At 43.4% G+C, this 27,712-nt stretch overlaps 2 protein-coding genes and 1 long non-coding RNA gene across 6 annotated transcripts in view; 1 reads left to right on the top strand and 2 right to left on the bottom strand.

Annotated features, from left to right (window-relative positions):
• Positions 1-7,802: 7,802 nt before the first annotated feature.
• On the bottom strand, positions 7,803-9,063 carry LOC147655382 (GSK-3-binding protein-like). Its single transcript, XM_086882731.1, has one exon. It carries the CDS (start codon positions 8,557-8,559, stop codon positions 7,945-7,947), a length of 615 nt encoding a protein of 204 aa, XP_086738857.1. The 5' UTR covers positions 8,560-9,063; the 3' UTR covers positions 7,803-7,944.
• Positions 8,638-27,712, top strand: part of DPY19L4 (dpy-19 like 4) — a 98,032-nt gene continuing 78,957 nt past the window's right edge. Inside the window, exons 1-3 of one of the 4 annotated variants that reach the window (XM_086882670.1) lie at positions 9,235-9,848; positions 10,315-10,408; positions 17,447-17,631. The gene's annotated coding sequence lies outside the window, so the exon portion shown is untranslated. Of the gene's footprint in view, positions 8,694-9,234; positions 9,849-10,314; positions 10,413-17,446; positions 17,632-27,712 lie in introns of those variants that run through there. The other 3 variants (XM_086882681.1, XM_086882709.1, XM_086882692.1) reach the window with 3 other exon arrangements.
• On the bottom strand, positions 12,865-25,256 carry LOC111924533 (uncharacterized). Its single transcript, XR_002861695.2, has 3 exons — positions 25,222-25,256; positions 25,094-25,136; positions 12,865-12,936 (listed from the first exon to the last, which is right to left on the bottom strand). It is a non-coding gene; the product is annotated as an uncharacterized LOC111924533 (long non-coding RNA).

Below are 27,712 nucleotides of genomic sequence, written 5' to 3'. Positions count from 1 at the left end.
CATTAAATGCAGAAGTCAAGGCAGTCAGGTTTGTTGGGCTGGCCAGCCCCTCTGCTTCTCACAGGGAGAACCTTGCTGCCCAACCATGTTGATCACCCTCCCACCACCATCCCCAGAAGGCAGCTTTGAATCTGAGCAGACACAGGCTGTACAGCAGGGCAGCTCTCCTGGCTCAGAAAACACTGCAACACCCATAATGAGCTGTCAGGAAAATCAACTGTAGCCATGGCTAAAGCTCCAAAATCCAACAGCATGGAAGTGACTCTAACCAAGACGGAGCCAAACTGACAGACATCAGGACAAGAGCTGCTGGGGGCTATTCCACCACACAACAGGTGATATGAAACAGCTGACTGGCATCCAAGATACTGAGCTACCCAGAGCTCAGGTCTTACCCAGTAAGGTAAAGGTTTACTTATGTAGGAGATGATTCTTCCCCTCTGCTCTGCTCTTCTGAGACCTGGAATACTAAAGGGACCCTACAAGAAGGCTGGAGAGGGACTTTTGACCAGGGTATGTAATGACAGGACAAGGGGGAGGGAATGGCTTTCTCTTTGCTGTGAGGGTGCTGAGGCACTGAAACAGGTTCCCCAGGAAGCCGTGGATGCCCCATCCCCAACAGTGTTCAACTCCAGGTTTGATGGGGCTTTGAGCAGTCTGGTCTAGTGTCCCTGCCCATGGCAGGGGAGTTGGAACTGGTTGATCTTAAAGGCCCCTTCCAGTTCAAACCATTCTATGATTCTATGACTATCACTTACAAAAGATCACATTTGGTGTCAATTTATTAATCTCCTCTGCTGATTCACAAGGGTGCAAATAAACTGAATGACTTGTGAAGTTGAAATCACCCATGGAAAATCAGTACTCTAGTTTTACCATTCAAGTTAACTTCCACTCTCCAATTTAAAACTTCCTAAAGTTTATGAACTTAAAAGTAGTGCCTCCTGAATAACACAATTTCAACTTCTATGCATCTGCAACCATTTTTAAAATTACTGAAGCCAAAATAATTGAGACCTTTAATAACAGATAAATTAAAGTGATTGCAATAATAAGGCAGCTCTGTATTATGCTGGCTGCACACCAAAGTCATTCCTACATGAAGACATTCTTCAAAGAGTAATTCAGCATTGATATATACCTTACATTAAGGATTTCTGTTTTGTTCAGGAAGAAGCAGGTAAACCAAAATCCATTTGAAACTCTATTTCTTACAATAATTTTGTAGGTCTGATAGGGTTTGATCTGCTTTTTCCAAAATAAGGCCTGTTCAGGAGCAGCTATCAAGTCAAGACACACAGGACATAGGCAGTATTACACTAAAACACACTTCCTTAACTTTTAAAACAAGATGAAAAGCACAACAATATTCTTCCATAGATTTTACTATATTTTTTTCCTGAAAATTTAGTTTTAAATCTGATTAATAGCACATGTCCTTTGTATAAGTCCATATCTATTCTCAGTGTCAATAAAACATTTGCACATTTGACACTGAACACAAGTACTGTTTCAGGAAATCACATCTGATCCATGCTTGTGTGTGCACATGCACAGCACCCAGGCTGAGCATGTTTGCTCTTTAGCCCCAAAGCATCTTTGTTTCACTGCAGGTTGGAGAACAGGATCAGCACAAACCAAACTTGCTCTGAAAAGCTCTCCAGGAAAAAAAGGGGAAAAGTGAACACAGGGGCCATGGATCACTTCTAAACCCCTACTGAGGTAGGCAGTTTGATTTCCAGAGATTCTTGACATCTGTGGCCTCTCTTAAAAAAAGGGGGGGGTGGGGGTGGAAGGTGGGAGAAGAACAGAAGAACATATCTATACAAATGCAGACGTGGAAGTTTGTGTTTCTTATTTTCATCCTGCTACCAGTCTGGCATGCTCCAGGCTGACTTACTTATTTTTTATGGGAGTAAGTTTTCAGTGTCCTGTGATCCAGAATCCAGCCACAGTTCAGGTCAGAGCTGACAGCAGCTGAGGAAGTTTGCAACGGAGTCTCTGGAAGAAAGCAGCTGTCAAAGCAGCCTGGTGAAAACTAACAACAGAGCAGAACAGCAAGATGGAAAACATAAGTGTCTGGCTTTTTACCTTTCAAAACAATGTCGGGATATCACACCAGTGGGGCATTGCCAGAATATCAACTGCCAGTGCTGCCTGCTGACAACAGGAGAGGATTAGGTATCCCCCCCATCTTCCATTTCACAGGAAAGCTGGGGATGTACATACATGCATTCAGACACCTGCTTCAGCCCTGTGTGGTTTCCTCTGGAACACTAAGTTAGTCTTGTAAACAAGAAAAGGCTTTGCAATGTGGATTTAAGAACACTAATAACCCAAATTTGCACTTCAACTGCGAGCCCATGCTTCTGTAGATTTAAGCCTTGAAACTAGGACAATTGTTGTGATGCGGGTAGAATAAGCCCCAATCTCTTATGGTAAAATGCTTAGAGCAGTAAATATTTACTATTAAGCCAGCCAGGATCCATTTCCTCTAATTAAAACATTTTTATCCTGGTGCTGTTTCATCCCTTACCACTAAACGAAAAATGTATTTAAGTTAGCACTGCTCCTGAAAGTGATCCCACCGAGCTGTAAAATCAATCAGAGATCATCTCCTCAGGGGCAGCTGATGATACAAGCCCCATAGTGTGCCAGGGAGGAGTGAAGTTCCTTGGATAAAGACTGAAGTACCTATATGGAAGAAAAATGAAAGCAGGTCCATTTATTCTCAAATTTACCACTTGGCTTCCAAGCTCAAAGTTCCAGCAGGATTTTTTTCTCCCTAGCTTTAAAATTGTTGCTGCTATAAAATATGTACTTGGGGTTCGAATTGAACATATTAAACTTCTTCATATAGCCCAGGACCTTATAGCCTATCCTTAGCACCTTTTCATGAAGTCCTGCCAAGTCAGTAATTACAAGGACACAGAGACAAGGTGGTTTTTACAATTTCTTTTGATTGCTCATGTCCTACCTAATGCCTGCAGTGATGAACAGCACTCTTAGCTGGCTGTATTACTCCACCAGACACCACCATATTATATAATGGGAAGCAAAAATAATACAATTTAAATACAGGATATTGCATAAGGAAGAGCTAATGCTGCACGTCTCTGAATTTATGGTGCCTGATTTCCTGTAGCTTCCTCTGCTGTGGAGTTTACAGTGTTCACTAATGCAGCTCGGGCACACTGCAGCCTTCCTCTCTCTATGGGCACCAATTCTTTTCCAGCAGCTGCCTTTTGCCAAGGAAATTGTATAATGGCAGTTCTGCAGCTTTGACAAATGTGACTGAGGTTAGTCACACAGCTAAAACATAATTTTTGGAAGAGAAAAAGTGAACCAAACTCATTGACTCAGGAAATGAGTTTGCTGATGTCATTTTTGTGTCCCCCCAATGGCATTTATGTAGTCATTGTACCACTTTACGTGGTATTTCCCAGTTCTAAAAAAAAATAAAAATCAAAACCAAGAAAACAAACCAAACAACAAAAATAAACCAAACCAAATCAGGAGGAAATTCCCATGGAAGCTGAAAAGAATTCTTCTGCTAACTTCATCTGTTCATTTCATTGCAGCAAGGATTTCTCTTCTGATTTCTGCCCTATGCTGCACAAGCTGAAGGACACTTGTAACTTGCCTCCAACTCACACGGCAAGATTTGTAAGGAGTTAACCAGATCATGGCCACCAAGTGACTGAGCAACAGTATTTTCTTGAAAATCAAATAAACTAGAACATCAAAAGCACCCACCAAAAAGCAACTGAAAAGAACAAAGCTACTTAGTATTTGGGAAGAGTAATATGACATGGACAAAAGAGATGTAAAAGTGAAATACTTCAACCACAAGCTGAAATAATGGCCTGGCTAAGGCAGGGAATGCTAGGTGAAGAGATGAAAATCTTGGGGCTAGGGACTAGGAGGGAATGAGAAATGGTTTTTATACAGAGATGTTAGAGAAGTCACCAACACTGGGACTGGCCCCAGCTGACCAGAACTTAAATTGTGCATTAACCAGCACACATCCTTCTCCCTTAAGCCTTCTGTGTGATGCACTTGCTATTTGCTTGAAAGGCTTCTTCTAAACCTCGTTTTAAGGACTTAGGGTGGGGTCCCTACTTTCCCACCATGTTTATCATGCCAAATACCATGCCAACATAATTTCTACAGTAGATTCAAAGCTCTGGTACAATACACAATAATGATCTAAAAGTGAGATGAGTCACACGAGGGAAATAGCGGACAAAAGTCATTCTACCTGCCAGACTTCTGGCTAAACTGAGTTACTTTTAAGAGCTCAGGGAACATGGGAATACAAAGAACAAGATATAACTAGGATGCAAAGCTGAGTTTTGGGCAGTCAGGAAAACAGTTGTCCAGACATAGAGAGAACTCAGGAGGAGTTAAGCAGCAATGTAAACTACAAATGAAAAATCTGTGGCAGCCCAGTGCCACGCTAGCGCAACACCACTGAGAGGCACATTGAAAGATGGGGTTGTGAGCCTTCAGTTCATTTGTCTACAACATTATTTAAAATCAAGTTTACCCTCCAAACATATAGCCTCCTGTAGATAAAATGAAATTAATTTTCTTCCCCAATGCATTGGAATATTACTTGTTACAAAAATCTAAATGATTTACTTTTGTTCTACAGCCCATGTCACCCACTGCAAAATCTGTGTGTTTTGAACGATTTTTCTTCATAGTACAGAAAAAAAAGAGCCAAAACCTAGCTAAATGTCTATCATGAAAAGACAATTTTATTCCAAATTTAAACCTGTAAGTAAACTTATATTTTCACTTACAAATGAAGAAAGTTTAAGCATACTGTGAAGGCCAAATGTATTTCCACTTTGCTTCTCTAGAAACCAACAACTGGTATTTGAGGACTGGCACAGACTTAATATACTAAAGAAACTCCACCTCTGAAACATAGATATATAAAACTTAGAAAAATTATTATTTCCCAGGTCAACACTTTCTATCTTGTTTGGGAAACAAAGCAGATGATGACTTTTTTATCACAGTTTGTATGCTTGCATAGTGCAGCACAAGGCAAAGGAGAATTTGCAACGAGTCAACAGAAACCTTCTGGCAGTAATTCAGCTGGTCCAACATCTTTTAAAATGTATCTTCCAAAACCAAAACGAGCCATGTTTGATCCATTCCCTTATGAAGGAGTGACATGTTCTATATTTTGAAGAAGACAAAGACTTACATGGCAAGATGTAAGTGACAAAGATGTGTCGGTGAATTATGCAAGTTATCTGAAACAAGGGCCAAAATTCCTTTTACTGAATCATCACACACTCTGCGTAACACTTAACTTACTATAACCTTGTTCATATATACATCTCCCAGCCTTGCACAAAGGAGAAAGTAAAAGCTATTTTTGAAGTAATTTAGGAAGCTTAAAAACCAGCCAGTCACAGTGAAATTTATTAGCATCTTTTCTACGCCTCACTTCAACTGCCACTTTATTGAAAAGTGTTATTCTAGTAAAATCCTTAAAAGGAATGTCTTGAGGCTTTCAATGACTACAAAGGACACTTGTAAAGTTAGCTGTTCTCATTAGTATACAGGGGCTAGGGTTTGGGGAGAAGGAAGGGGGGGGAGGGAAAGGAGATGCAAAATCGATGCATAATTATCAGTGGCAAAAAGTTCAAGTCAAACTCACCAGCTTTCAGAATTCCAGCTGACCCCTACCCATATGTTTTTAACCATTTTAACTATTCAGGCTTCACCAACCATGCCCAGCTTTTAGCTTGTTTCCTTCAGCTTTTTTAGTAATTAAACTACTCATCCCTGGGTTCAAATTCAACATCTGCACAGCAAATACCTACCTCCCTGAGCATCTAAAGGACAAATACAAGAATAACTACTTCTTCAGTTGTGGCTAGTGGTTATATTCTTTGTACCTGCTATTGAACTTTTTCCTGGAGAAAGAAAGAAACAAGAAAATTGCAAATGAAAATTCATTTGAAGAATAACTGACACAAAGTATATCATTGTATTAGACAGTAAGAATTAATGGCAGATCCAGATCTTTTCCAAGTGCAAAATGCCACAAAAGCAGCCCAGGTTATGAGAAAGGACTTCAGATGTTAGTAATTAAGAAGATTGAAAAATCCACAGAACTTTTTTTTTTTTTTTTGCATTTTACACGCTTTGATATGGAAAAACTACATTCAACTTATAAATTAGTCAAGATAAAGCTAATAATATCACATACTGGTCCTAATGCAGGAGGAATCCAGTGAGACATCACAAAAACCTTCAGCATCAGGTTCTAGTAGCAGCTGTGGCAGAGAGAGAAATCTAAAATATTTTGTGGATTTAATGTATTCATGAAAGAACTAATCACACAAGTAAACGTAGTTGCTCAAATTGCTCTCTTGGACAAAGGCAAACATCTTCCATTTTCTTTCATGTGGGATTGCTACCTTCTTCAAAGGAGAAGCTTTTACCTCAAATTGAGTGGGGGTTGGGAGATTGTTAAGCTCCAGTCTGTCTGATGTGTTCAGTTCTGATCTTGAAGCTCAATGGCTCCTAAAAACCCAACATAGGATTTTTACAAAGGAAGCTATTCAAAATAGGTATTGGAACTTAATGACCAGCATTGAATTATCAAATTCTGCTTTATAGATTTTAATTTTTTTGTGATTGCTGCCTAGACCTCTTCTCTTTCCTACAGTCCTTTTTCTATCCTCACAGAACCAAAAAAAAAAAAAAAAAAAATCAAAACAACCCGAACAAGTGACCAACACAAGCCATGTTCCTTCCCCAGCACAAAATACCTAGTTTTTTGTTTCAGTATGATTCGACTTAAAAATTCCAACAGCCACATTCTCGGCTGCTCGAAGGGGCGTCTCACGGCTTACAAATGAACGCTGCTGGCAAACAAAGGGGCTCAGTTGCATCTCCGTGCATTAATAACCGGTGTCCCACTGCATCAGACTATGCGGATTGTTGTGGGGATTTTTTTTTTTTTTTTTTTGCTTGCAAAATGGAGATCTTACAACTGAAAGAAGATCAAGGGGGAAACGTGCCTACACAGTTTTGTTCTCATGAATCAGAATTCATTTCCCCTTAACAATGAGACACAGACCCAAAAATAAAAACAAGACCACGTTTATTCAATACAGACAGGTTAATTAAGACAGTAAGTCCTGTAAATCAGGAACACATTTCAAACGCTCCGGTACGAAGTGCATATATTTTAAAATCAACAGCTGCATCTTGTACTTGAGCCATTGAGTTTGTCGGGAAAGGGTGGATTCAGGGTTTTTCTTTTTGGTAGAAAAAACTTGTGTCGGCTACCTTATGTGAACAATGCATCTCAGGCTCCATTCACTCATTTGTTTTAAGTCCAGCTGCCTTCCAGCTTTGATATTCACATTTTTAAAAACTGCTTCATACAGTCACAACGAGAAATAATAACAATAAACGTTAAAATAACAACAAATAAACCCCCAACAAAAAACCAAACCAGCCCGGGAGGGGAAAGGAAACACCTCCCGCCGGGGTCAGCGAGGATTATTGCAAATGGCTCCTGGGAGACGGCGGAGCTCCGCGGCAGCGGGGGACCGGCGGCGGGGGGGTCCGCGGCCTCGGCCGGGCTGCCCCGGCGGGGGGAGGAGAAGGAGGAGCTCCCGGGGAAGGCAGAGGAGAAGGGGGGCACAACAACGGCTCGGGGCGGGCGGCGTGCGCGGCCTCGCCGGCTGGGGCTCCGCGGGGTCCGCGCCGAGGGTGACCTTGGGGCGGGGGGGTTCGGGCACCCTCCCCGCCCCAACCGGCCCCGGCCCGGCGGGCCCAGCCGCCAGGACACACTTACATCCTGGCGGAGCCCGCACGGCGCTCCCGCGGCTCCGCCGCCGCCGCCGCCAGCGGCCGCGCTCCTTCGCCCCGGTCACCGCCGCCGCCGCCGCTCGTCCCCGCCGGCTACTGCAGGGGCTGCACCGCCGCCGCCGCCGCCGCCTCGCCGTCCGCGCCGCCGCTCCCCGCCGAGGCGCTGCCGCTGGAGGCCGCGGATGCCGCTGCCGCCGCCGCCGCTGCCGCCAGCTGCAGCCGCCGGACGGCTTCTTTGATGAGGTTGCCGGAAAGGATGAGCTGCTGCAGGAGCCGGTGCGGGTCCTCCTCCTCCGCCGGCCCGTCGCCCGGCCCCGGCGGAGGCTGCTTCCTCCGGCGGGCGGCGCTCCGCAGCCAGCCCCGTCCGCACAGCTGCTTGGTCACCCGCTGCTGGCCGCTCCGGTCCGGCCGCGGAGCCTCAACGTGTTGCGAGTGAGCTTGCGGCGGGGCCGGTCCCCGCGGCGCCAGCAGCCCGGCCCCGGCCCCGCCGCCGCTGCAGCACCGCGGCGAGTAGGGGGCGGCGCGGTCGCGGGCGCTGCCCGGCCCCAGGTGCTTGGGGGCGCGGGGCGGCGGCGGCGCCCGCTGGGCGCTTAGCTGCAGCACCTCGCCCAGCTTGGCCACCAGCGCGTCCACCTCCTTGGAGCCCGCCTGTCCCACGGCGACCGGGCGCTCCAGCAGCAGGAAGCGCTCGCCCGGGCGGCACGGCATCTCTGCCGGGTCCCCGCCGTGCCGCAGCCGCCGCAGCGGGACCGGGGCCGCCGCCCGCCCGCCGCCCCGCGCGCGCGCGAGCACACGCGGCTCCGGCGCTGCGGTCGCGGCTGGAGCTCGGCCCGCTGGCGTTGGTTTGTAAACAATGGGTGACGCGCGCGCCCGGGCACCTCCCACTGCGCCGGCCGGGGGGGGGAGGGGGGCGGCCCTCCGGACCAACCTCTCGCCGGCCGCTCCCGGGGCCGGCGCCCCTACCGGGGAGGGCTCGGCCGACAGCGCGGGGGCCGCTTCCGCCAGTGGGCACCGCCGGCCGGGCGAGGCCGCCCCGCGACCACCGAGCGCGACGCTCCCTGTTCCGTTCCCTTCTCCCCCCCGTCTACGCGCCGCGTGGACCGGCCCGCTTTCAAACCCCGCACCTCGGGTCTCGGGGGTGGAGCATCGGTGATTGGCAGGAGGGGGCGGGGCGGGCGGCGCGGCGGAGGGTCCCGCACCGCCCCGTCGCCTCGGGACGGTCGCTTAGATGGGGGCACGGGGGGGGCAGCGCGGAGGGCGAGCGGCGCCCGGTGACCGCCCCGTGGCCGCCCGGTGACCGCTCGGCCGGTGTCGCTCCCGGCCCGCCGTTAACGGCCCGCGGGGCGCCGGTGCGGGCGCGCGCCGTTGCCCCCGTGAGCGCCCGGCGGTTGCGCGCGTGCGGCTCTCCCGCAGCGCCGCGCGCCTGGAGCGGGAGCTGGCGCTTCCCAGCGGAGCGCGACCGGCCCGCACCGGCCTCTCCGGGAGCGAGCGCTGCGATCCCCGGTGCCCAGCGCAGTCTCCCGCAAGGTTCCGTGCTGGGATCGCCGCGCGTTCGTACCGCAGCGCCCGGCTCTGACCGCTCGCTTCGCGCTCGCCGGCCGTCTGTGCCCTGACTGCTGTGCCCGCTCTGTGCCCGCACCAGCAGCGCACTGCTTTGAGATTTAATTCCTTGACATAGAAATGCATTAGGAATCTTATTTTGCATCTCCAGAATTAGCAGACGTGAAGTAACTCCGTGCAGGTGTTGTGTCGGGATTTCGGTCAGCCTGCGATTTACTTCACCACCTGCATCAAGGCTCTGCCCTGTCCCTTCGTGTCCCAGTCCCATTCCTGCCCTTTTTCCTGTCACTGCATCATTCACGTAGGCGCTGAAATCTCTACGATGAGCCTTAAATAAGGTTTTCTGGGTGTTGGAACTCTGGGGACATAGGCCAGAACACGCTTATATTCACGTGACGGGGCGTGTGGTCGGCTCCGCTGGGAACAGCTTGTAAGGTGTGAGTTGCACATACACGTAACTGCTCTCAGCATTGTACCTTTGATTAATCAGTAAGCGGCTGGCAAAGGAGAGGGCATGTCCTTTGGTCCGTTTGTCCTCGCGTTCTCCTGAGCTACTTCCACTTGCTGTACAGAGCAAGAGACCCTGTGCATAAATGCCCATGTTTTGTGAACATGACTGCTGTCTGCTCTTGGTCACTCCAGCCTAGGTGTCCAAGCCCATTGCTGCATCCCCTGCCTGGATTTATATGAGCTGGGTGTAAATCATGCTACCTAATTGCATATTATTTATTCATGTGCGTACTTAAAGTACCGATACCTTCTTATTTTCAGCACCTTTGTGGTAACTGTCAATTAAAAATCAGATCACATTTTTCTACAGATGATGAAAAAGTGAGATTTTCTTGACCCCTATCCGCCCCCCAATATTTTTAACACTTTCACCTTTATTCCTTATTTATGCAGTATCTATTCAAAATCAATAGAAGCAGGCCTACATAAATGCAGTGGATGGATCTACTTCAACTCCAAGGGAGATCTATATTCAGATCACTTCTGAGTAGGTAATCTGGTATTCTATACAAGCAAGACTGCAATAAACTAGTACAGCTTATTCCAGCCTTTTCTTCTCCCACAAAAGCAAAATAAGCTATACCAGCAAAAGCTCAGTGCTGCTTGTGATTACATCTACACCTGGGGCTTTCATGAGCCCGGGAATGATAATCGCAAATCGTGCTTCATTGCATCCCTAACCAACGGCAGTGCTGGGAAGAGCTTGCAGGATCGTGCAGATCATTGCCACAGATAGGGAGCTCAGAGCGCAGTCATTAGCAGAATCCTGATGTCCTCAGATCTTTTTAAATGCAAAATTTTCATGATGACTGGTTGATAGTGGACTGAGTATCTGCTGAGGGTTTTAGGACTAAACGCACTGTAAATGTTTACTCTGAATACTACTGATCAGGATTAATAGATTTACCAGCTGAACAAAATGAGATTTTTGGACCTTCAGGAGAAGGGTGTTCCAGATTATTATAATTCCTCCTAGAGGAATTGGGAATCTCAGCCATTACTTTGCTACTATCTGCTCTTTTCACTGTATGATGAGAGAAAAGCTAAAATGCTGGAGAAGACAGTATATCCTGTATCTGTGGTTCTCCCTCAAAGATTTGTTTATGTGGGAAAACTGTACCAAAGAGGGCTCAATATGAATTTATGTCGTAATCATATCTGTGGAATGGATCTCAGTCTGTCAGCACCTTTCTGGGATTAAACCCCAATCCATGCTAGGGGCAGATCTAAACTGTCCACAGCCATTATTGGATGTTCCTGGTAGAATACTACAGCAGTTCGTGAACAGGTAGCTGTTTGCTAGTGCCCCTCCTTAGAAATGAGAACAACTTCAACAGTGCATTTTGAAATAAAGAGGCTGTCATAGGTGTCCTGATGCAGTTTGTGAGCGTAAGTGACAGGGTTGGCTGCCAGGTCAGCCCCAAAGAACCCAAGGCCTCATCAGTTGTATCTGGTCATTTGACCAAGTCCTGAGTAAGCTATAGCTTACTCACTGTATTCTCTTTTAAATTAGGAGGATCACAGCCTGGTTATCATATTTGGTCTTCTACCGCTGGAGATGAGCTCTGCAGCTCTGCTTTTACTTTAGCAGTTTACCACAGTAATTGCAATTAAAAAAATCTTCAAAACCCCAAAGCATAGAACACAGAGGATAGGGGGAGGTTCTTCCTAAAGTAAAAGCATAAAAGGAGTTGCAAAACTGTTGAGAAAAATTTTCTGACCTCTGACAGTGTTTTTCTGAGCAGAAATTTAATAATGACCATTGATGCTATTCTTCTTTTTGATTTTCCAGATGTATTTCTGTGTATGGTCTGCTTCTCTACTGGGATTGCCAAAATTCTCATGGCAACCTGTCATCTAAGTAATTCTATTAGTGAGACATTACGGTTGAGAACAGTGGCTTTTTATGATTATTGTTCACTTGCACTCTCACTTTATCTGTTCAAATGTTTAAAAAAGTCTTTAAGATACTTTTAGTAATACTTGTCTTTCAGATATTCCTAGCAGAGGACAAAATCTGAGTTGCATAAACAAGTACTAATTATATTAATTATGTGTCCATCTGAAAAAAGGACATAATTTTATTGTGTTTCCTGTGGATACATTTTAATTTCAGAATATAAAGGTTAACTTATATATTTTACCTTTTGTACTGATCCTGACAACATGGACAACTGGATGTGATTTCTGAGCTTTAAACCTATTAAAGACAAAGAAAACCTTTAAATCCTTTGAAGTCTGCAATCCGGTAATCTCAGTCCTTTGACTACATGTCTGTGTTCAGGATCATGCACGTGTTCTAATCTGTTATGGAGACCCTGTAACCACGTCAATGTGAAAATTATAAATATTACTTCATTTATGCAGGTGTTTATATTTCAAGCCCTTTTGTTGGAGCTGCATGATCTGTGATCTCAGACTTTGGCATGTGTAGAAATGAATCAGGTTGATAAATTCATGATAGAGACTGTGTAGTGTTGCATCACAGTGTTAAAGTATTTATAGTGTTGTTTACAAAACAGTAAGACAGCTTTGAACTGGGTGAACCCAGTGACTAGGAGTTCCTTTCCAGTCCTTTCTCCAGGCGTTTCTCACATCCTTTATTTTCAACAGAAACTTCTGTCATATTTGTTAAATATGCAGAGCTTCTCTTCATAACACTAGTGTCAATGAAGGATGTTTGTGCAAAGTAAATTAATTTCCTGTGCACACTTCAAATGCAGAATGGGGAGAGGCCAGAACACCATCCAAATAAGACAAGTTTAGATTCCCCAATAATTGTTTTGTAATCTGCATTTATAATATATTTCCAAGAACAAAAGACATTCCTTTAAAAACAACTGAGGTTGCTAAGTGACACAAATGTATTTACTGTGTCATAACTTGCAAAAGCCAAGCACATTAAAACAAGAGCTTTAATAAGCAACAGTGTCATGAATCTCACCTTGACTCCCAGGGTAAATATAAACCTGTTGGCCAACAGCTTTACATGGTTTGAGATGCCCAGTCTGAGACCTTAATGGAAACAGGAAACATTAGTTGTTCTAGAAAATACAGACTTTGACTCTTAAGGAATTGAAATATGCATACTTTGTCCCAATGGATGTTTGGGATTTGTTTCTTTCATGTATTGTTTCTGTTTATCCTCATTCAATTACCTAAGAATTTGCATGTAGGGCTACTGCTTCCTAACAAGGCTGGAAACTACTCTGTCAGTTGTGAGGCTGAGTTACTTTGTTTTGCTGAAGTTTTCACTGTTTCTTTTAACTTTTAGACACAAAAACTCCTCTCCAATCTTTTGGGGAAGGCAAAAAGCTGGCACCTTCTTCTGTCTTCTCACCTCCTTCTAGTATCTGACACACCGATCTGCTGTATTTCAGCTTGCCCAAGCAACCAGAACACAGGGCCCCTTTGGAGGCACCACAGTAACATTCCTTTGGCCTAGTAAGCTGATCCTTCTCTTTCCCCAAGATGCAAAACCTCTTCTTCCTCCTCTGATACACACAGGATGCAGTTGATGCCCTGTCCCTGCAGCGAACGTACAGAAGTGGACAGTGTGCAGGAATTGCTTCTGAGGAGTGCATTGAGCTACCTGTTCATTAGGAGCTGCCAGGTTGCCTTGCACAACAGCCTCTGCTAGTTTAGGAGTGAGACAGGAGGCGTGGGAAAGGAGCCTACAGACGTCTCAGGGATGCACTAAACTGTGGGGCAACCAAGTGTTTGTTTATTCAAATCATTGACTCACTTCCAGCTTTCCTAATAACTGGAATACATTTTAATGGTAACCTGTATTATAAGTAATGAGCCATTGTGTGGGCTCTCATAGGTTTTCCATATAGGCAGTTCCTGAGAATAATTTCCATTTGTTCAATCTTTTCAAATATTGAAATATAGGAAGCTGAGATGAAAAGAATATATTGAACGACTCCTAAAATGTCATTAAATGGACTTTAGGAACATCCCTTAAAAAATACCAGATTGAAGAGAAAAGCCCTTTCACCTTTTGTCAAAATACCCTGCACATTTCTGGATGTCCTGACAAAATCCCTGTGCTTGTTTCTATACCTTCAATTGGTAATTGTTTGTTAACCAGACATGTCTCTTGAGAGTTCTGTTAAAACAAGCCTATCTACAGTGAATACTGAAAAGCCACGATCAATAAACTAGTATATAATGATTACAAGTAATGCGTCTCACTCAGCACGTAGGGAAAAAAGAGAAAAAAAAGCCTCCTGTCTAATTATATTTGAAGTAGACTTGTCTAAAATTAAGGGAGCACTTGTCCCACAAGGACTACAGCCAGTTCCACTGAATCAATGGAACCTGGGCAGGGCTGCCAACTTTCCACATTGAAATACCTCCTTCAAGCATACTTTTGACATTAAGCCATTAGAAAAAGATGACTGTTACTTAAAAAGAAAAATGAAGACCAGAAGCCACCTGAGATCTGATAGCTGCTTCTTGTTTTGAGTCTGAACTGTGCTGTTAGTGCAACTTAGGCCCTGAATTTGCTCCTCGCAGAAGCATGATCAGCTTACAGGTAAGAAACCTCTTGGGGCAGCTACAGTCATTACAGATGTGGTCACATTTCCTTCTTTTGCTCTCTGACCACAGCTCACTTTTTTTTGTTGTTGTATTATCTCATTGTGAATTCCTCGGTTTTCTTTCTTAATCTAATCCTGCAGGCTACTATGATGTTCACTTGTGGTAGGTACTCAGTATGATATTTAATCTTGGCCCTTTTTCCCTGTGAGAGAGATTAGTAAAAGATTTAAAACCCAACAATCTTCATATCCATTTTTCTTAAGACTTGTTAGCCCTTTAGAGCAAGACAGATAGGTCTAGCTTCTTGAAACACCTTTTCTTCTTCTCTTTAAAAATAATAGTTCATGACTGATTCCACTGCACGTGCTCCTTTCTGTTTTACCTCAAGTAGTCCTTTTGATCAGCTTCTGGTCCTTTTCTTCTTCTTTTTTTTTTTTTTTTTTCTCTCTCTAGTAACTTCTAAATATCCAAACATATCATATTTCATAGAATAATGTAATGGTTTGTGTAGGAGACGCTTTCTGGGGACGGTCAGAGACACGGCAAAGACCTCTATAATCGAGTTAAGTGTTAGAAGTTTATTTCAGGGCGTGGGGTAGAGAGGTAGAGAGAGAGAGAGAGAGAGCGAGAGAGCGAGAGCAAGAGAGAGAGAGCAAGAGAGGGCAAGAGAGAGAGCGCAAGAGAGCGAGAGAGGGCAAGAGAGAGAGAGAGAGGGCAAGAGCCGGAAAAGAGAGAGCGCGAGAGAGAGAGCGAGCTCTTCTATACCACTACTTATATAACCTATACCTTTGAATATTCTATTCCTTTACTAACCAATCTTTCTAAGTATACTAATATAGTAACATTTGTGTACAACCTATAGAAATCGCTATTTTTGCATATTTTTAGTTATCTCAGGGTCCTTCAGACCTTTCCTTATAAGGCTGGGATGAGGGGTCTCAGCTTGGTTTTATTGCAGGAAAGAATGTGTTCTGGCATACCAGCCCGGTTTCTTTGAATTATTCAAACCGTGCTATCATTTGTATTTCTTCCTTAGCCTTTCTGGCTACAAAGTCATACTTATAATTTCTTTCTAATTCTACCTTCCCAACAGGTTTGGGTTGGAATGGACGTTAAAGATCATGTAGTGCCAACCCCTGTACTGTGGGCAGGAGCACCTTCCACTAGACCTGGTTGCTCAGAGTTCCATGCAATCTAGCCTTGAATGCTTTCAGGGATGGGACATCCACAACTTCTCTGGGCAACCTGTGCCAGTGCCTCACTACACTCACAGTAAAGAATTTCTTCCAAGTATCCAATCTAAACCTACATTCTTTCAATTTAAAGGCATTTCCCCTTGTCCTGTCACTGCACACACTGGTCAAAAGTCCCTCTCCAGCCTTCTTTTAGGTCCCCTTGAGGTACTGGAAGGCAACTCTCCCAGCCTGTCCTCACAGGAGAGGTACTTCAGCCCTCCAGTCATGTTTATGACCCGACTCTGGACTTGCTTCAACAGGTCTACATCTTTCTTGTTTTGGGGGCACCTAGAGCTGTACTCTAGGCAGGATTTCACAAGAGTTGAGTAAAGGGGCAGAATCGCCTTCCTCAGCCTGCTGGTCAGAGTGTGAAGAAGTGGCTTATTTTGAGGGGTTTGGGGGTTTTTGTTCCTCTATCTGCATATTATATCTTCCAACCATCTGTTAGGTTAGCCTGATTTTCTCTTTTTAAAATCAAGCCTACATATGTAGATAGTGAATTTCCCAATAGCAAAGTCAACAAACAACACACATTTATTATTACACTGTAATAATTCCCATCACATTAACAACTGTGTTTTCCTGTATATTTTGTTTAGGGCTAAATTCACCTTCAATGGATAATGAAAACTAGCCCTTTATGTTGCAAACCTTTCAGCATATGTTTGTCATAATAGATTTCACGATATCCTTGGGTGCTGTTATACATGCATAATTTAGAGTAAGTATCACAGGTCATGTCACTTCACCTCCTCCTGGTGTAGGGTTCTCAAGACTTTTGTATAAAAAAAGTGTTTGGCTCACAATAAGAGATGTGGAGAACATTCCTGCATCATTAGTTTTCCTCTCTTCAAAGTCCTGCTGAACCACCACAGTTCACAGCCAGGAGCATACACATAAACTGACCATGCTTTTAAACTGTAGAGTCATAGGATACAGGTTGGAAAGAACTGACCTCAAGGAACATTTCATTCAACCTTTCTTGGTAAAATGACAATCTAGGCAAGATGGCCCAGCATACTGGCAGCCAAATCTCAGGAGTGTACAGTATTGGAGAATCCACCATCTCCCTGGGGAGATTATTCCAATGGCTGATTGTTCTCATTGTGAAAAGTTTTCCTTGTGTAAGTAGTTGTAACTTCCTCAGGAGTTACTTTTACCCAATACCCCCTGTCTTTTTTGTGTGACTCCTTGTAAAAAGAGGGTATCCATCTTGTCTGGAGCCACCCATCAAATAGTGGAACATGGTGAGGAGGCCTCCCCTAAGCCTTCTTTTCTCAAGGCTGAACAAACCCAGTTCTCTCAGCCTTTGCCCTTCTCAGGCTTCCCAGTCATTTGAACATCTTTGTGGCTCTTCTGTGGACCTTCTCCAGCCTCTTCACGAGTTTTTTGCGCAGCAGGGACCAAAACTGAGCACAGAATTCCAGTGTGGGCTGATAAGCACTGAGCAGAGTGGGACAATGACTTCTTGATCTCTACTGGTGATGCCCTTGTGGATGCATCAGCATAGATTTTTTATCCCCATAGCAGGGGCCCCACCACTGCTGGTGCAGACAGAGGTGAAGGAAGTGTTGAGAACCTTTGCCTTTTCAGCATTGTCAGTGACAAATTCACCTCTCTTATCAGTGGGACGGTATTTTCTTTCTCTTTCTGCTTGTTGTTGATGTATCTGAAGAAGCGTTTCTTTTAGTTTTGAGCGGACTCAGAAGCACACAGTTAACCTGAATTTTAATTTTCCTTTACAGCAAGACTTGGATTTGCAGCAGTTTTGTAGCTGCAGAGGAGCAGACTGAGTTGCCCCTGCAGCAGGAAAACTGAGCAGTGTGGAAGTAAGAAGGAGAAGCCATCTCAGTGAGAGCTTTGCCTTCATCCTTGGGGTTGGAGAGCTGTGCTCAGATTGAGTGGAGACCTCTGGAATGAAGATTTACAGGTAAATCCTTACAGAACCCACTGCTTTTTTGCATGGTATGAATTGTTCTTTTTGGACTCCCACTGTTTTAGATAAATGGGCTCTTCTACCTTTGAAAACATTCAACACTTTGGAATAATTCCACCCCCTTTCTTCTGCATAGCATCTCTTAAACTAAGAGCAGCAATCCAAAATTCCTGCCAATTATGAAGAAAGTTTTTCTACACTTTAGAGCCAAATAGCAATAACTTTCCTACCTCACTCTGTGTTTCCTCTTCCCTACACTGCCCGCTACAAGACAACTATGATTGCCACTGGACATTTTGATTCCTGCGTTACATCCTTTTTGCTGAGAGATGTGACTGTATTTCAAAGGAATGAGTCATGGGGATTCGAGTGAGGATTTTTGTCAGGAAAATTCCAATTAGCCCTCCCCAATGACTCCCTGATTGCTGGCTGCATTTTGGGGGGATTTAGAAGCGTTCTATGTGCTCTTGCAGTAGCTGCCTCAAGTCTCTTGCTGGTTTAAGAAGGGACATTTGGAGCCTCTGCCCCTGCAGCATGTCATTATACCTTCACTTGTGTCTCCTGCAGTTGTCACAGCTTCACAATGTCACCTGCTTTGTAAAAATGTTGTTTTAAGTTTTATGACTGTGAATGCCAACTGCCATGCCCGTGTTGCAGCCCCCATCGTTGTGCTGGAGAGGTGTGTTGTGCCACACTAGGAGCCACTGAGCTGTTCCTTGGAAATGTATCTTTTCAGGACTCTCAAAAATACTGCATCAGCAGAAATGAGCAGTGCAGGGGCAGAGGAGGGCAGGACTGAGGAATGATGCTGAAATGGGAACACTGAAAGTCGGTTCTACCCTTAAGAACACTTCACACCATAAAACCATGCCCCAGGATTGCTGCCAGCCTTAAAGGTTCTTAGCAGTACCACAAGCTGGTGGTGCTCCTCATTCTGTTGCAGGCATGAGCAGGAGGCCTCTGGCAATAAGGAAGGAGGAATGGAAAGGCATTGGAAGAATAATATCATTCAAGTGATGGAAAAATGTCCTCATAGTACAGAGTAGCCAACAAGACACACACTATAGTATCAGCCTTTATCCTCCTGTTAAACTGGCTACCTCAAATCAAAAGCAACTGCAGGCTTGGGTTTCATATTTTTTGTGTAGAAAAGATTCCAGTTATACTTGGAATAACTTACAACTCAGGTTAACTTTTCAGTGAAATTGAGTTCAAAGAGCTTATAAACAGAATTCTTGATTGCAAAATTGATTTTAAACAGTATAAAGTAGTTCTATTGGCACTATGCTATTTTAGCAAGGACAACAGGACCCCTAAGGCCAACATTTCTAAGGCAATTTGTCCAAGAAAGAAACCTCTTTTAATGAACCACTTTATAAAGAACTTAATATTGTTAGCTTTCACTGTAACTTTAACTTTCCTGTATAAAATACATCTTCAGCTAGGAAGTCATCGCTTAGATTGTGTACCATTGGCATCATGACTTCATATACTTTAGAAGTTCCCTCCTATAGTGTTTTCACAAATTTAGCTTCATGATCCTTTTCCAAATGGTCCCTTCTTAAAGTTTGTGTTTCTTACTGAATGTCAAGCTGCAATAAGAAAACACTCCACCGCATTTACCAAAATTCGTTGGTATTGCAGCCTGGTGGTTTTTATTACTTTCCTTTAACGTTCATTTGAATAAGATAGTAAATTGGGAAAAACAGTACTAAAACCAGAAGTTGCAACATGGTTTGTGAGGACACAAACCTATAAATGAGCATCAAAGCCAGGAACCAGGAAAACTAGATACCATCTGTCTACATGCTTGAGTCTGTCTTTCTTCTCCTTCAGAATCATACCTGACTTGAAAGACACTCATACAGCAAAATAAAATAATTTTAAAAATCAAAACAGTAAACAACCATGGCAGTTCCAGCTTAGTGATCACTTTCTTCCTCATGGCTTTCCTACTCTTCATATTTATCAGCACTGGGCATTGCAGTCTGCCACAGCAAATTGTAGTACATCGGAGTAGGAGTTGCACTGCAGAAAATAAAACATTAATGATGATGATTAAAGTTTTCCTGGGATTCCCATATGCACTCATTATCACTGCTGCCATCATTTACTCTGTGCTGTGCTCATTGAAGGCTCTGCAACTGTAGTGGGTAGGATATACTGAAACTGAAATAATTTCTTGAAAATAATGTGAATCTAAATTCATCTTCCTTCACAAAATAATTCTGAAATAACAGTGCAGTCCCAAAATCCCAAAAGAAAACTTATTCAGAGGTACCAAAAGAGGAAGCTGGTTGCATTGCTCAATAAGAAACCCCTTGAACATGACAAGCAGAAGGGAGTGACCACATGAATATTTCCTGTGCTGAGGTATCCCAGCTTTCGCAGGGGTGTTGTAAGGTGACTTGTGTAATTTGTGGGTAGTCTGGATGGCACCTCATCGAGGAGATAGGATTCAATAATGGCCAAACCTGACTAAGCCAACATAATGCCAAGCTGCCTTTGAAAGCCCTTCCCCACCTGCTTCTCTTTCTGTGTTTCTGACACATCCCTTGTGCTGTCTCGGTGCTCTTTGGAGCCACAGGCAGTCAGATCAGAGGGTTCAGACAGCAGAAAACATTGAGTTATAGATCAGTTTAGCTTTCTGCTCTGGATTATTTGTGGCTTGATGTACACCCCTAGCTAAGAGCTTGCAGAAAGCATGACTGATAGGTAGGAGAGGGAGTGGAGTGGGACTTCTTTCAGCTGTTAAGTCTGGTTTAACTGAATCATGAACCTGCAGGAGAAGTCTCCCCAATACACTGACCTTTGGTAGTGAAGCTCTTTGAAACAGTGCCTGCCATGCTCCAGGCCTGGCTGACTGCTTCTGCCTTTGTGCTGAAATTCATCACCTCTTGAGGTGGGTCTGTGAAATCAGTCTCTGTAGAGCTAGACTATAAACTGGGCTGTGGCTCGAGGTACATAACTTCTGACTCAACAGCAGAGGTGATGAGCTGTGGTGTAACACCAGGAGTGAGTAGCTGGAGGTCACAGGGCAGGAACTTCTACCCACGTGGTTGCTGGAGCCAATCTCTCATGCAACTACGTTTGGAGTGTTCTCAAAGGCTCACATTCCATGAACTTATCAGCACCTGCAATTCCTCTGTGCTTTGTAATTAGAGGATGCTCTGTGTGGCAGCTACACTAGTGAATTCAGTGTTTTTTTCCAGAAAACAATCAGCTGAGGGAACAAATTAACACATAGCAATTGTAGCATGGCATTGTGGGCTTGTATAACTCATGATGGTTGTCCCTAATTTAGTCTTGCAGCATAGATGGGCATGGCAGAGAGGCCACGACTACACCAGCAGTGCAGTTACTAGGGCTTACTGGTACCACAGATCTCCTTTGCAGAACAGAGTCATGCAGATCTGCCCAATATAGACCCATCAGCTGACATTACACACCTTCAAAATCCATTTGCTTTCACCATGATTTAGGAATAAAAAGAAATCCAATTTCTTCCATGCTGGCAACCAATCATAGGTTATGTTTGGGATAAAAAACACCTTAACAGTGCCTGTATTTAGACTTGGACCAAAATGCCTGAAGGCATTGTCTTCATGGGTAGTCTCAGCGTTCCACTGAGAGTTTGCATGCAGTCAAGTCTCCAAAAAAAGTGTGATTCTATATGCAACCATATAACCTGCAGAGGTGGTGTCAGAGGCAAGGACCAGTCACCATAAAGATCTGTCTCTGTTCTGGCTGGTGTAAGGGATGAGTAAATTTTCTGTACTTCTCTGAGAAAACATTGTAAAAATATTTTACTTATAATACATTTTCTGCTTGGAAAGTGTGTCAAAGTTTGAACTGATTGTCCACTAGGAGTGAATTCTTTCTTTTGTCCTTGGCTCTTTGAATTGCCCAGCGCCCAATGAACGCCTTCTCTTATTACAGCCAAGACAAAATGTGTAATGGATTGTAGCAGATCCCCTCCCACCCCTGCCAATATGTAAAGAAGGCTAGTACTGCTTGTAAAAAAACCCTTGATGCACATAGTTTCTCATTCTGATCACAAGGCAAAGCCAAGTATGATGGAAAGCATTTTCCCTCTGAACTGATTTGTTGTATATATATTACTGTTTGCAGCAACAAAGATGCCACTGTAACGTAAAAATGTCAGTCCTCAGGTTGAATTTGTAGTTGCAGTTATCTGATTACATAAAAAAAAATGCTGAAGAACTGTAAAACTCTCAAATATTTATTCAGCACAAAAGCTGAATCCTGTAGGCTCTTCCTTCACCGTGCACATGTACATGTTTCTTGCATACTACTTAGTGTGTGATGCTTTTTATAGCATAGTTTGTGTAATTTGTTACTTTGATTTACTGTATTATTTCCTGAGTATGGAACAATTGTGAAGTAAGTGCCGTTTTGTGGGTAGCAAAGTATTTGAGTGCAGCTCACCACCTCCAATGTGTCAGCTAGATCTATTGCACAACTATTAATGGCATGTTCAGAAGAACTTTTACACTAATATTGAAATTCTTTTAAGACCATATTTAGCTTTGGCAAATGCTTCCCACATGTCTTTGAGTGGCAGTCCATCTCTTGATGTTTATATTTGCCATCTGGATATGTCAGCTTTGTGCAACAGAAGTATGAAATGGTGTAAGTAAATCTCAAGAAGTGGAAAGAACATTTTAAAAGGTTTACAAACAAATGTACCCATAAATAGTATAGAAAAATGAATACGTAATGGTGTGGACATATTTTTTTGGCAAGTCACTCTACAGTCTGAATTTTTTTTTAGATCTTACTGATACAGATATCCCAAAAGGAATTTTAAGGAAGTTATATAAGAGAAAAAAATATACATTGTAGTTTTTAGTTTGTTAATTTTTTTGCTTGTGATCATATGTTCAGTATGCTCAAACCCACACTTCTCCCAGTACTTCATATAAAGAGGCAAATTTCCTGATTTTCACGTATTTTCCCACACAGCTTTTGTGGAAAATATTTGAACAAAGGATAAACTACCTGTAAAACAAAAAAATCCTTAGTTCCTTGGACAGGCAGATGCAAGAGTTATGCATTATGCTTATGGCTGCTGCCATTACTCTTTGTACTTACAAGAATTTGAATGCAGAGTCTGTTTTTCCTTGTACTTGGGTACAACTCAGATAAGCATCAGGAGAGATTAAATATAACTGTGTAAAGGACGTAACCTCCTGTTACGCTGCAGTAGGTTTGTTTTGCCACCAGCTACTGCAGGATAACATGAAATTCAGATATTGGCAGTAAAACACTTGCCGTTGAACTTCATAATTTCTGTAATGTGGAATATTTGAAGCCATAGCTTAAATACAATTAGGTGCAACCAATGGTTGTATACCACAGAACAATTAGAACTCAATCCCTAGAAATGTGTTAAAGTTCTTTCCAGTTATTTATGCTGTTGAGATAGGCAGAGCCATATACAGTACTCAGAAGTGATATGCATTCATCTGTGTTTATATCACCAGGAAAGGCACTGCCATCTGCCCTTAGCAATTCTCTCTTTACTCTTTGCTCTTTGTAAGATGAGCCCAGCTTCAATGTCATGTTACAATTTATTGCTAGTGATCTGCTTCGAGTTGTTTTCTGGTCACCAGTAGCTTGTTTGGAGTCCCTTTTTTCTTGTCTGTTGTCTAGTGTCACTGTAGGACTTGGGACTTGTCAGGCTTATTTTATACATTATTAGCTCAGCAGTGCAGGGGATGATTACTTTCTCATAAAAAAGTAAATTCTTTCTCGAAAGACATGTGTTAATCTTGGCTGTTGAGACAGTGTTTTTTGCAAATTTCCTTGAAAGCTGAATACTCAGGATTTTATTCTTCATTGCCTCACACCTCTTGCTGTCATTTAAACTCCTGCCAAAGAACATCACTGAAACAGCGGCTCTGCACTCTGCGTCTTCCAGCCTTCGAGGCTGCTGCTTTGCAATCTTAATGTCCTTGTACACAAGTCGTATTTACTTTTTTTTATGTCATCCCAAGTTCATTTCCTTTAATGATCAAAAGTCGATGGCACGGTTTAGCCCTGGAAAGGACTGATACTACAGCCCTTGCTGAGTTACTGAGTCTAACTAGGGCAGAGGCCAGCTGGGCAGCAGCCAGTGCCTGACTCCAGCATTTGAGAGCTAGGAAGCTCTAAGGTGAAACATTATTGGACACACTTGAGAACTAGAGGCTGTAAATAGAATAAAGCAAATAAAAACATTCAGAAAAATGAGGGCTGCAAGAGCCGGGCACTTTCCAAACACTCTTCCTATTTTACTTTTTTTTTTACAAGGTCTTCATTTGTAGGGTAATACAAGTTCTGGATCTTGGCACTGCCCTTTCTGCAGCACAACATGTGTTAAACTCTCTGTCCTATTTCTTGTGATGTAGTTTGCTGAAAGGCTCTGGTATGTATTTGTTAAAGTTCATGACAAAGTGACTGGTGGGGTCAGGACACAGCAATTTTTCAAGTGTATTCGGTGTGCCTCAGTGATCATCTACTATTTGTGCACCAGGGGATTCATTTTCATTGTCTGAGAGCTGCTCTGTCATTGAAACTTGTAAGAAGTTGGGACATTCACAACTGCTCCATGTTTCTCCAAAGAGAAACAACCAAAGTTTATTGTAGAACAATTTCTCCAAAATCCTGTTCTGTTCCATTTTTCTGGTGTTCTAATACTACAGCAGTGTTTGCTGTTAATAGGGAACCCGGGCTCACAGGGAAACAGGTACATTGTGGCAGCAGCAAAGTTGTCAACCATCACTCCACAGTCCAAACTCTTCAACGCCCAGCTGGGCCCACATATGTGATAATATTTGTTAGCAGATAACTTTATTAAGCAAGCTGTCAGCCTGATTGGAAGCCTTTTCCATTCAATTTTTCTGTCCTCCGAATTTCCCAACTTAATTTTTTCACAATGAGCTCTGCCCTCATTATCAAGAGCAGCGCTTTCTGGAGTAATCTGGAGGAAACTTTGTGATGCCTTTGCCTTCCATTTATAACATTTCATTTTAATTAACACTTGATTTTTTTTTTTTCAATCTCCCTGTACTTTAGCAAGGATATCATTGAAGGAATGTGTATTCTACTCAGGTAAGGGAGAATTGTTCCTCCTGTCATTTCTTTGTGACATTCCAATAGTGTTTGCTTTATTTAATGGCTGCACAAATTACCTCCCAGGGGAAGCTGCACATTTAATAATACTTACGTCCCTTGGCCTAATTCTCTTCTATCTTGGTTTTTTGTTAGCCATCCACCCCTGTGCATGGTATATATCCACTATTAGGAGGAGTACATTTTGGGGATTCAGTTGCATTTTTCCTTCATCCACAAAAAACATACAGTGACCCAAAGGTCATGTCAGTGATATTGTACTTCTGGCCAAAGCTGTCTACTGGTTTGTCCCACTTACTTGCAGGGGTGACTGGCATACCTGCAGTGTAGAACTACACAACCCTTCCAGATGTACACCAGCCCTGCAGGAACAGACAAGTCATGATGAAGAATCCAAAATCTTACTGGTAGAGGCCACACTGGTAAAACCTAGAGCAGCACTTCCACAGGCACATTGGTCTTAGGTCCCCATAAAGGACTTTTGTGTTTGAGATTTTGTAGGGGACAGAGAGTCCCTTGGTGGAATTGTGTGGGAGTGAGCATACGTCATAGCCAGTGGGTTCCTACTGTGATCTTTCTGTACTGGAAACAGGCCTCAGACCACAACTCCACTAAAGAAATCATCAAGGCACTGATAACTGCAGGTATTTGCTTCTCTGACATTTGTCTCTGCCCCTGTCAGTGCCCTGGCCTTTTGGTCTATCAGCTCAAAAAAATAACCCTGTGGGTAAATAATTTGCTGGACCAAAGCTGGACCAGTTTTTCAATCACTCCCACAAAGATCTGGGTTGGCTTCCCCAATGGAGTGTAGCGTTGTGATTTGGGGACTGGAGACTTGTGATCAAGATGGATAGAGAAGGATAGAGAGGGGCTCTGTGGTTTTGCAACCCAGCTTCTTGTTGGTTATGTTCCAGATATGGGAACATATTCTGACTGAAGCAGATTTACTGGGATGCTCAAGAGAGAATGACTGTTTTGCAGTCAGTGTGTTACCATATAACATGCACAGGAACTACAAAATGAAATATCCAAATGTATGACTGCCTCTATTACTTCATGAAAGGCTGAAAGAAAGAAGCCAGAGCAAAAGGAAAAACTGGAATAATTCACAACTGGCAGTTAGAAAGTGATACAGTATGTCAAAAAAGTAGAGACTTTATGAAAGCCAACTACGCACTGCAGTCATTTATGCTTAGCAAAGCTTGTAACTATTGCTATACGTAGAAGGATAGAAAATAATTAACATAAAACTGGTTAGTTATTACTTGGGCGTGGAGCCAAACCATGTTATGGCTGATTTACTGTAAAGGCTTATCTGCACTCGAGTTGTTCCCACCCTTGCTCTGGTACCAGCATGGCTTCCCTTGTAGTAATTGTAGTAACAATTGCAGGAGCCCTTGTTGGACCAGGCTGGGGCACTTTTACTGCCATGTGGCCTAATCTGGTTGTGCAGTCATGTGTGCAGGGAGCAGCATACGGGTGTATGTTTTACAGCTTTTCCTTAGAAATGGCTTTAATATGCACACCGACAGTCAGCACATAAAAATAATTTCCACTGAGTGATTTGGGGATATAGGAAAGACAGATTTCAAGGCTTGTTATTATGCTACTGTGATGGGCTTTAAAAAGGAAACATTTTTCCTAGCATGTTATAAATATCTCATCATGCCGTTATGATCACAGGCTAAGAAACCATCATGGCTGTGCACAAGAAAGGCAACACTGCAGTAACATAAAATCTCTCACTCTCTTTTGTTTTCTTTGTGGATTGTTGCAAGAAGGAACACTTGCTAATGTTCAGACATTTTCTTGCCCTTTTTTAAAAATCAGAATTTTTTCTTGTTTACCTTAGAAACTGAGGCTTTGTTTATGGTGAGGTCTGTGCTGTGCTGCACATGGAAATAAATACAGGCAGTCCCTGTTTGAGAAGGCTCCTTACTCACTGATCTGCTCCTAGGCTATGTGCTCACAGGGAAACCTGGGCGTGGGTTTGGTGATTAGCCCAACACATGTACGTGTCTCAGAGGACTCAGGCATTTGAGAACATAAGCTTAAGTTTCTAAATGTAAGCAAGGAGTTAAACAATAAACCATATCAGGTAGCCTGTTTGTTACCACATGGCCATTTCCACTGCTGTTCTCCATAAAGTTGTGCCAGCACTTTCATTTTAAACATTGTTTTTCATTAGTTTATATAATACAGCTGTAAATTTTTTTTCAGGCTCAAACTTGGAATTTAAAGGGAAAGACTAGTTAAAAAACACACTTCTGATTACTCTGCTTTTGAATGATATAAAAGTGAAACTGCTGGGCATATTGCATGTGATGGATATGTCCATCTCAATAAAAGCTTTGGATTAACAAGTGGAGGATGTAAAAAGCCATCTCTGCAGATGTCCTGCATGAGACAGATGTCCTGGAAAAGGCCAGGGAATGAGCCTGTGTGCTGAATCTTGAGCTAGAATGGAAGAGCTCAATAAACAAAATACCAGTATAGTAATGCTGAAGGAATATAATTAGTCACCACATTCTTGACTTGTGCTCTCTGGTATTTCCATTGTAAACATGGAATGTTTTCATCAAGCATAAGGATAACCATGGATACAAGAGTGTGTCCTTGTGTGACAAGCATCAAGGATCTATCTGATCACTGAGGGTGACATCATACAAGGCAACTAAACCATCTAACAGCCTGGTAGAAAACTAGCCTCTTTTTTACCCAGCCTACCTAGCTTCTGCCAGGTTAGTGAGCTCAGTTACTCTGGTGAAGCCTCCAAATGCTAGAGCCAGCACAAGTGAAATGGCTCAAGGAAAGACCCTCTTGACAGCACCTGCTGATGTAGCTCAGTCCCTTTACATCACCAACCCGGAAGCATCTTCCAGGGGGACATTTTGCAGCAGTGTTGAGCAGCTGTTTCTCCTTCCTTGCCCTGGACCCT

Source organism: Cyanistes caeruleus, chromosome 1 (genome assembly GCF_971803275.1).
Source record: "Cyanistes caeruleus chromosome 1, bCyaCae1.hap1.1, whole genome shotgun sequence".
Lineage (NCBI taxonomy): Eukaryota > Metazoa > Chordata > Aves > Passeriformes > Paridae > Cyanistes > Cyanistes caeruleus.
The sequence above is the reverse complement of the archived record's forward strand: the minus strand, read 5'-3'. Positions and strand labels throughout refer to the sequence as shown.

Excerpts from the sequence above, each read along its gene's own strand:
- LOC147655382 (XM_086882731.1), bottom strand. The coding sequence starts at position 8,559 with ATGCCGTGCCGCCCGGGCGAGCGCTTCCTGCTGCTGGAGCGCCCGGTC.